General features: G+C 44.3%; 1 protein-coding gene across 7 annotated transcripts in view; it reads right to left on the bottom strand.

Annotated features, from left to right (window-relative positions):
* Nucleotides 1-300: 300 nt before the first annotated feature.
* Nucleotides 301-10,620, bottom strand: part of IKZF2 (IKAROS family zinc finger 2) — a 116,094-nt gene continuing 105,774 nt past the window's right edge. For all 7 annotated transcript variants that reach the window (XM_066189441.1, XM_066189440.1, XM_066189444.1 and 4 more), the window contains one exon: nucleotides 301-8,446. In XM_066189441.1, the coding sequence (XP_066045538.1) occupies nucleotides 7,722-8,446 (725 nt within the window). In that variant the 3' untranslated portion in view covers nucleotides 301-7,721. The remainder of the gene's footprint in view (nucleotides 8,447-10,620) is intronic.

Genomic DNA, 10,620 nt, shown 5'->3' with positions numbered 1-10,620 from the left:
GCATTTTGTTTCACTGATTTGTGTGGACTGAGGAAGGAACACAGAAACCATAGTAGATTAATAAGATGTCAGGGTAAGTATTGCACTTGAACAGAAAAAAACCCCAAATGTTGGTGATTTTTGTTTTTAGAATTAATGCAGGCAAATCCATGCCTGCAATGATGACGTTTAGAAAGCAAGATCCAAGAATGAAGCATAAGAAGCAAATTTGGGGTTGGTAACCCCCACCCTGGAATACAACAGTAGTAAAACTTTTTTTAAAGCATTTTCTTCCAACAGGAAAAAAAAAAATTATATGACTTTCTTTTTTTTTTTTTTTTTTTTTTACTTTACAATTTTAAATCTTTCTAAACATTTGCATTAAAAGTTTCCAGTTTCTCATAAAAAGATATACATTTTAGGAAAAAAAAACCCAAAACAAAACAAAAGAAAATAAAACCAACTAAAAAGGAAGGCAAATATACAGTATTATAATTACATCACTGTAGAGTCATCTCAAAGGTACCCTAGATCTTTAAAGTGTTACAAAGAGTACGTACCTTATTTTTTTTTTCTCAAATCAACTATCTTTTTTTTTTCTTTTTTCTCTTTTTAATAAAAAACTACACTTGAGTACAAAAATATGTAAACAGACTGTACAGCCAATGAACAAAAAAACCCCAAAAACCAACCCCCCCCCCCAACCCCTAGACAGCCCAAAGCTACAGGAGATAAGAGCAGGCCCAGACTTAAAGCTCCAAGAGGGAAAAAAGGGGAAAGAGGAAAGCACAGAAAGCCAGAGGAGACTGCTACATGGTGAGGAAGTGAACGTGTTCAAGCTCTGAGGACACTTGACAATTCGTCAAATAATTGATCACAGTTTCAGAATCTGAATGACTACAAAAACAACCAGCAAAAGTCCTTCCCTTTACAGTGTGTTCAGGAGCGAACATCCATTTCCAGTAAGCAATGTCAAATCCCAGTAAGTGCATAGTAGGGATTCAGTGACCTCCACCCCTGCAAGAAGCTTTTCTCACTCCATGTCACTTGAGGTAAAACTAAGTGGCCCAACTGACTGCGAACTGGGTGCCCGTAAGGAGCCGTGTACTCCCTACGCCTTGCGGGAGGCACCTCTGTCCAGCCTGGTGACACAGACCAGAGGCTGCCGGGGCCAGGGATTAAGGCTGCTACACAGAAAAAGGGAACGAGCCTCCAGCGCTGCAAGTGAGCCTGCCCCGCGCTGCTGTGCTGCACCCTGATCTCACAGGGGATGGCAGGGAGAGAACACACGGCCAGCTGCAAAGCTCCTGAGCGCTGCCAGATCCAGCCAAAGGGATGGCACTGGGCTGATGGCGCTCAGATGTTTTCCTGGGCTGCAGTGCAGCCGCCTAAACCAACACTCGCCGTGGGGAGGAAGGTGCTGGCTCCAGCTTTGGGCCAGGCTGCTCCCTTTCTCCCAACAGGGTCCCCATGGTACCAGCCCCTCTCACAACATGATCTGATTGACTTCACTGCCATTCACTCTCTTGAAATACTTCACCTACTGCTAGTCAAAATATCACAGTTTTTTTTTTGTTTTACATTTTTTTGCAACTGTAAAAATAATATTAGTTTTACTACGACTATGCAGGTTTCTGTTGAAATGGTAATTTCTGTCCACTGATTAATTAGGCCCCAAGATGACAAGGAAAAGTTTGCACAGAAGCAGAAAGCATGGGAAGTTATCTTTAAAGATGAGGACACAAGTAAGTACACTGACAACCACCTTTCCAAAAGCTGGAAGCGAACGGGAACCAGGAATCTGCATGATCAACTGGGAAGGCAGATGAATTAAATAGAGACTGGTTTGATTGTTTTCTTAGCCTGTTAAGCATGCAGCATGGCAAAGCCTGAGCCCACCCCTCCTCCTGACTGTCCTCTGTGCATTTCAGAGCCAGGCAGGAGAAGGACACAACCCCCCCTTTCAGGTGGGGCTGTAGGAGGTCAAATTAGAAACCAAATTGGGAACCAGTGATGTTCTCCTTTGCTTATATCTCAGAACACAGGAACGGGATAAAAGGGAATCTATTCACTATGAAGCAAATCCTAGCTCTTTTCTACCTATTTGCTCCCTTCACCGCCCCTGTGGCTGCCGTGGCCTGGGCCCAGCGGAGCATTGCCAAGGGAGCGGCTCCGGGTCGTTGCTGGCTCAGGCTCTGCCCAAAGCCTGCTGGCACAGCCACCTTGCCCACGGTGGCCCGCCCGCCTTGGCTGCGCTGGCACACTCAGCTCTGCAGCCCTGCAGGGGGAACAGCTGCACCTGAAACCAGGTCACCAAGCGGCCGGGAAAGTCCCAGAGCCGGCCCTGTGCTCGTCACCGCAGGGCTGCAGCTCATGAACCCCCTGAACACCTCCTACTGATGAGCTGCTTTCCTCTCGATACCAATTCCTGGGCTGACAGCAGCGTGACAGGCAAACTCGCAAAAACTTCCAAAGGACTTGCCACATTTGTTCCTCCAGGCTGAAGCAAGCGCTTTCAAGTCTGCTCCCGGTCCTCAGTGGGAACTTTAAAGCAGAGCAAAGTCCACTTCCAAGGATGCTTTACTGAAAGCACGGAGAGGGAGAAAACAGGAGATGCTCCCTGGCTGTCTGTGGGGCACGGTGCAGCTGGCGGCTCCTACGGCAAGTCCCGGCATGGGCGCTGGGGATGCCGTGCTCCCCGGGACCAGCTACACACCAGCTCGGGCTGGAGAGCTGCAGTGCGCTTGGTATGGGGAATTTTCAGCCCTTGCCACTCCTAAAAGCTGTCTGACTCCAGGAAATCTCACAGCAAAGTACCGAACAGGGTTCTCTCTCCGGGTCAAGCTGCCAAGGAGGGTGCAGAGCGGGAGAAGGGATGTTTCCTTTGGGTTGGTTTTTGTCGTGCATTCTGAAAGGGTCTGGTAGGATATCACAAACGACATCAGGATCTCCCAAAATGCATTTGGAAAAGGCACATATACAATTAAGCATGTATCTAACTACACAATACCATATATATATATATATATAAATACGCTTTCTCAAGCTCTCCAGCTGCCCCAGACCACAGGCCATCCATTTTTGTTTTTAAATGCTATTAAGCCAAGCCAAGATGTGAATTACTAGCAGAAAAGCCAATTTCGTCACCCTTTTCCTAAAATGCCACACTGACTTTAGGCGACTCCCCCCTCATTACATTACAAAGCACAGCAAGAGTTAAGGAAAGGAATTTAGCCAGCAAAGGAACTGCATTACTGTAGCTCCTGCCCTTGGCTGAAATAAGCACTTTTGCCGCAATTATCCGCAAAGTTTCTTTCTGGAGGAAGGAGTGTCTGGTGTCTGGCTTCTTTCAAATCAGAACAAGCTAGCCCAGGACCTGGGCAACAGTAATAATGCCCCATGAAAGCCCCGTTTTCAAGGGCTGGGTTTCATTACTGACCTCCTGCCTTACAGCACAGATTTAGGGAAGCCCTTGTAAACAGAAAGAAATTTTGAAACTCTGACAATTGAGAATTTCTTCACCTTGCAGTAAACATACTTGAGGTCCACATGGCTACTTTGTGAGCTGGGTCCTCACATTGTAGAAACCAGTACCACTAAAAATCAGGCTGATTAACCCACTGAAAATCGCCCTCTCTACTACAGACCACTATAGGTTAATGCCTAAACACCTTTCACATCACATCATAGATGAAAGCACTTTTTAAGGAGAATAAAATGATTTTAATCCCATAAATTACTAAGTAAAGAGCAGTCTTCACTGAAAAATGCAATATATTTTGATGTGCACTCCTAACTGATTACAAAGAGAGGTGGCTGTAAAATTCATCAGTCATAACTGCAGATGTACAGGTAATGCCCTCTGCTCCAAGGATATGGATCACACCACGAGCAGAATAAGCAGTCACACTTCTCTTTAAATTAATAGGCTTCCAATCATCTAAACTGAGTCAGAATATTGCCACTTTTGATGTAAAAGAAGCAAAAGGGTTTACTGGCAGAGAAGTGCACAGAATTATTTTATTCTTTTTTTTTTTTAAATGAAAATGGCGAATGCTCACAGGAAGCCAATTCTAAATTTGCAAATGCATGTTTCTAACTGGAAACCTGATTCCAAGAATTTCAAAAGAGGCCAATAAAAATCAGCCAGGTCGATTTCCAGCACCAAATACTCAGAACAAACGGATTTGGAGATCAAGGATTAGCCACTGAAATTCCTAGTACACTATGAATGACTAATGAACTTGACGAAACTCAAGAGCTTTTCTTAGAAATCCAATTCTTGCAGAGAGCAAGCAAGAAAAAGCACTCAAAGAAATCTCGGCTGCCCCATTTTGCTCACTTTTGTGAAGGGACAAACTGCACTACAGAAAGCTCTCTAATAATTTTCAGTAGGAATTGAATGCTAAAGTACATGTTAATTCAAAATTTTGTTCAAAGTTTGAACTAGAATTCAATCTTTCTTCTTGTCCTAACTCTAGGATAAACGCCTTCAGTGAATGTTTAGAAAAGGACATTGATAATAAAAAATTAATGTGACCCCTCAAGTTTCTTCCTCTCCAAAAATGTAGTTTCTCTAAGATAACTCCCCAGTGCCTCCCCAGTTCCCTGTGCCCTTGATCCCAGGACATACAGACCTCACCCCTGCTACCATTAGATCAAGAAGCTGGATTGGACTGAAGCCAGGCCCAAAATCAGTGGATGTGATCCTTTAAACATCTACAGAATCCACTCTACCCGAGGTATCAGCGAGTCATCAGTGAACCAAAGTGCACACTAACCAACTGCAGATGTAATTGCAGCCAACTGATCTGTGGATACACAAGAGATTCTCTACCTTTCCCGTATTCCGGTGCTTTCCCAAACAAAGGCAGAATTTTTAAACACTTTTTCCCTAGTGCTAGCTATTCCAAGAAAGCACAGCCCAATGTTCTTTCACTGACCACAGAGGGGAGAACGGAGTGTTTCCTCCAGAGACTGAAAGGATTTGCTGGCAATCTCTCTCTCTGGCTTGGGCATGTGTTTTTCTGGATGTCCGGGCAAGCCCAGCAACCCTCAAGGCCCAAGAACCTTTCCCTTTCCACCTTGTTCTCAAAGGACCTTTCCTGCCTCAGCAAATCACCACCACTTTTTTCTTTGCTGAATTTCCAGGCACATCCTGACACAAAGCACGGTCTGCTGCCTCCTAAGCCCACCTCCCTAACTGCAGAGACTCAGCAACACAGAATAAAAGCCATGCCCTCCAGCACCTCTCTGCTTTTCTCCCGCACAAACTCCTTTGACTGTACCAGGCACAAGACAATGAGAATGGTCTGGAGGACAGCACTGGTTCATTTGCCCCAGTTTCCTCTCCATTAGGGTGAAGAAACCAGGAGGGGGAGGAACCCAATGACATTAAGAACAATGTTGGGAATAGATCTTTAAATCTGTCTCTCCAAAGCCTTGCATATTCCCAGCCTTGATAGGTCTCACATTACACAAGATGACATTTCTCTCCATATTGTATTATAATTAATAGGCTACTGCAAGACTTTACCAGCTCCTACTTAATAGCATTGCAGTGCTGGGAAGCAGTCATCAGGTAATCTGGCCATGATCTACTGTATTCTTTCTAAACACAGGTTCTAGCTGCCAAGAATGTCACCATAAAAAGATTTCAATCAATACCACTCAGCTCCTACTTTCAAATGCTCCAGGTCTAGGAAGAGAAGAAGGAAAAAAAAAAACCCAGTACCCTCAAAACGAACAGCAAACTGGCATATGCATCAAGTGCACAGATTGGAGGGAGCAGATGGGAATTCATTATGGCCTGATCTTGCTCTCTCTTTTATACTTTAGTAACTTTATCCTTTGGAAAAGGTCTCCCCAAGCGCATGGAGACCATGCGTGCGGAGGGGGTTAAACCCATCCAGATCTTTCCATTCTCAAGCTGTGCTCTTGTTGCCAAACAACAACATTTCAATTGTGATTGGTACAAACAGTTGGGTTTCAATGGCAATCTGTCCCCTAGGTTTAAGCCCAGTTTTTACTGATGCAACTTTGCTGGGTGGTTGCTGGCTTTGTTATTTACTGAGAGAGAAAGAAAGGAAACAAAACAGATCAGCGGCCTTGTTTTCTTGTCCAGTCTGTAGGTCAAGGATGCTCTCTGGAGTGTGTTTCTCCATTTGCTTTCCCTACAGGGAAATTAATAAATCAGGAATAAAACTAAAATCTTTAAGTCCAAATCAACACACAGCACCTCCACCTCCACTGATTACTTTCTGAAGAAGAAGGGAAGGTTGTATGTGACCTGTTGGTAGTATGTGACCTGGGCTTCTGTGCCCACCACAGGAGCCAAGGCCAGCCAGCAACACCTGCTAATACTTTCACTCATAAATCGAGCAGAATTGATGATGTACTAACAAAAGGAAATCAGTGGTTCAGCAAATTAGCAAGTAAGAAGTCAACAAGAGAAAAAACAGTCAAGCTTGGGATCCTGATGCAGCTGAAGTTGTTGGGGCAGCTCCATTCAATCCAATGGAGCCAAGAAGATTAATGCTGGCCAAGGATCTGGCTCCTAACGCTTTCCCAGCTGCAAGTCTTAGTTTAGGCTGTTGCCAAGAGGTTAACACTGTGATAGTAGAATGAGAAAGTATTTACATAATTATATATCTATCTATACCTATATTTAAAGAACACTTTGCTGCTTGTACTTTTGTCATTTTAAAAATCCATAATTTTAACCCAAAGGTATTTCAAAAGAGCAGCAGAACCTCTTGAGTAAACTACAGACTCTCACCCACTCCCAGGCCACTTACTGTCCTAGAAGCAAGTTTAAATGTTATTTCTAAATGCTCTTTCTTAAAACTTAGGGCGCAACTAAAGAAGTAAGGCTCCCAAGGGTCTCTAAGAAGCCAGTGAGACAACACATAGGCATGGAGTAACAGAATATCAACAATTCTAAAAAAAGGTGCTTCATAAGTTAAGGAAAATAAAAACACAAAGCCTCAAACTTACCACAGAAGGCCCTCAGACTTATGAAACTAAACTCCTGTAACGTGGTACAGTGTTAAGACATACATTTCTTTTTTTTTTCTTTTTTTCTTTAAATTTATTTACATCCTAGAGGGGCAATACACACTGAACCCAGGAAAACAGCTTACCCTTGAAAGTAATTTTGAAAGGAATATTGACTTTGATTCATGCTCCTAACTCCCTACCAGTTTCGCTTTAAAAATAATTGTTCATTCTGCAGAACAAGGGTCCCTCCCACCCCTTTCCTCCAGCCACCAAAAGCTCGCATCCTATCTTCACATTAGAAAAAGGCCCTCCTCTGAAATGTTTCTACCTACTCCTCTGAAATGGCAAATGAGTGGCATCTTGTTGGGACTTGAAAGCACCTGGCATGGTTGAGTGGTATCCCAAAAGAGGACACGGTGTACAGCTGACTGAGACGGACACAGACTGCCTTCCAATTCCCACAGAAAGCGAGGCGGGTCACTCCCCAAAAACTGACGGCCACAACATAGCCCTCTTTTATCCATTCCCTTCCTTCTTTCCATTCTTAAGCTGGGCAGAGCAAATGAGGTTGGGTCCACAAAAAAAATAAGGTTAATAATAATAATTAAACAACAGCAACAACAACAACAGCAACAACAACAAAATAGGCGTCTCAATGTCTGAGGAAAAGTGGGATTGTAAGTGCAGTATTTCTTCATGTGCAGTTCTTCTACTTCATAGGAGTCCCCTTTGGATGAGAAGGCCTAGCGGAATGTGTGCTCCCCCCGGACTATGTGCGACGAGAACTCATAGCGGTCCTGGCTCCGGTAGCCACAGATGTTGCACTCCAGCGGGTCCCGGTAGCCGTGGCAGCCCATGTGGATGGTGTACATGACATGGTCCAGGAAGAGGACGCGACAGTGCTCGCACTTGAAAGCCCTAATCTGCTCCCCTTCTCCGTTGATCACCTTGTACATATCCTTTAAAGAGCCCTTAGAAGCTTTTGTGACATCCAAAGGCTTGGCCTCTTCCTTCACGTAAGCCGGGTTTGGCTTTATCTTGGGGGTTAAGGCAGCGTTTCCTGGGTAGGACTGGCGGTCGTCGTGGCTGCTGTCTGAGTCAGTAGAATCCAGGCAGCTATTGCTGGGGGAGCCCTCTCTATCCTGGATTCGACTCTTTGGTCTGATGAGGGAGATGGGGCCATCCATGTTGTTCTCGTGGCTGTCGGCCGTTTCCCTGCTGATGGGCCTCTCTATCCTGCTGGGATGATAGACCTGAGCGTAAGCTGAGCTGATGACCGGGGCCACCTCTGCAATTGTGCTCGGTGTGTGCTGCATCAGGGGGTGAAGTGCCTCAGCTCCAAGGTAGGTGATTGCATTGGTGATGGCTTGGTCCATCATGTGAGACTGCATCAGCTCAGCCTCCTTGTCATAGCTTAGGTTCATATCAAAGGGGATATCTGGATAGCCAAATCTCATGAACTTTTCACCTAAGAGATAAAAGCAAATGCGTGAGCAAAATCAACATAATCACTGCAATGTTTCACTGTAGAAGGGGTGGGCAGGGACAGAAACTCCCTGACTTGGGGTGAAATTATTCCAGAGTCTAAAGTTAACCTCCTTCTAATTTATTACTGACCTTCCATAAAGTTCCTGTCCTGAGATGGGTAAAACGGTAACCTCACCAAGAGCTTTCTTTTCTTTTTTTTTTTTTTTTCCCTTTTTAATTTATTCCGGGTGAAACATGTGGCTGCAGCAGCTTCCAGAGCAATTCCAAATCTTCAGCTGGGCCTGACTGTGCTCACACTTCAAGTTAGGAAATACATGTTAACTGGTAGATAATGGATTGAAATATTGAGGCCACTGAAGTTCTGGCAGAATACAGAATTAGACATACTCTTCCCAAAATTCAAGGGACCGTTTCCCATGTCCCCCACAATCTGAGGTGCCTCACACCTACCTAACAACAGGGCTGCACAGTGAGAAACCTAAACAACAGGTACAGGGGGCTTGCCATGGTAGCACCTTTAGAGCCACATCATATAAATCCTTGAACCAGCAGAAAAAAGCCCCAAATGAGAGCATGTGCTCTAGAATAAAGAATGAAGCCTTTTACAGGAGCACTGGAGGCTGATCTTTGCAGTTTTCCTCCCTCAAAATAAAAAAAAAAGATTCTATCCTTTTTGGACTGAGAAAAAAATAAAAAGACAATCACACACTCCTCCCTTCCCAGGGTCTTTTTAGGCAAGAAAACAAGTAGAGAAAGCATGGGTACAGCTTAGTTTCACTTGGTAAAAGGCAAAAGCACCTTTCATTGACACAGGATAGATCTATCCATAATGATGCTGAAGCCGGCTGATTCATCACTGTGAATCCTAACTCACACCCCTGTATCCTTTTTACATCAACGGCATGACAGACGTGCAAAACCAGAACCACAGGCCGGTACGTTCTGGCAGTCACAGGGCACCCTGTTAGCGTCACAGCTCTTCTAGGGGGGGAACAAATTGGCCACTGTTTCCACCAGGGCTCAGCTCAGCAGCACTGGTTTTCCAGTGATGCCTCTGGAGTGTCAGGAGAGCCAAAACTCATGGAATAACTCCTTTTTAAGCAGGAAAGGTTGTATGTATATGATACAAGATACACGTGTTCCTATGTGTTCACACATGCAGTGAGCTAGTTGTTGAAAGCTAACTTTTAAACCTGATTTTATGAAGTCTGATAAATAATTTTGGTTGGTTTTCATTGTCTTTGTTACTTCACTTCCTTGGTACATAAAACCAGACCTTTTTTTCCAGTAGCATAAGTTAATAAATTCAAGAAGTTACTACTTACAAGTGGTTTGGCTACTCAAGAATTAAATTACCCAAGCATCTTCTTTTATCACCTTTTGCCAAAACTGCTTGGAACACAATGTGTATAAACCACGATAAGAAACAGAACTGTAATCCCAAATCTCTTCCAAATTGCATTAGTACATTTCAACACAGCTATCACTCAGCATTTTATTTTTGACTATAATAATTCATTCCACTTAGTGTGACTTATTCCAAAGTGATGCACAGAGAAACACCCATGTTATCCTTAGAGGTGATGCCTCACTTCTGCTGGGGAACTTAGCCCTAATTATCAAGGTAATTAACTGTAAGTCTAAAGTGAAACACATGAATATTCCTATTTGTTTCAGCAATACTGTTCACATAGCTGGACACCATACCATGTTTTTGTATCTACGATGTGTCCTCAACCACGGTCCTGGCAATCTAACACGACCTGTGGATGATTCTTGCCATCAAACATCCTCTTTTCAGTGTTCTGCTGTGGTCTGGCAGCCTGTGATGGCTGTGCTGCCACTGACAGGGTGGACAGCTCTGCAGCTGGATGTGGCTCAAGTGGGGCCAAAGGGGGACTGGAGGACAGCTCCAGGGGGCAAGTGCGTCCGGTGCCCACTGGTGCCTGTCACTTTCTCTGGCCACCTGTGTCATTCTTGTGTTTGGATAAAGAAATGGATCTGGTGAAGGTCTGATCCAGCTGCCAAACACACTGTCAGTCCTCTGTAGGCTGTATAGATCAAGAAATATTACCCATCCTTTATGGGTTACTTGGATAAATGATGCAAATCCTATTTTGATTCCTTTCATCATCCATGTTTAGTTACTCCAGC

Source organism: Chamaea fasciata, unplaced genomic scaffold (assembly GCF_029207755.1).
Source record: "Chamaea fasciata isolate MVZ Bird 193981 ecotype frontalis unplaced genomic scaffold, bChaFas1.0.hap1 SCAF_8, whole genome shotgun sequence".
Taxonomy (NCBI): domain Eukaryota; kingdom Metazoa; phylum Chordata; class Aves; order Passeriformes; family Sylviidae; genus Chamaea; species Chamaea fasciata.
This window is presented reverse-complemented; position numbering and strand designations above follow the sequence as displayed.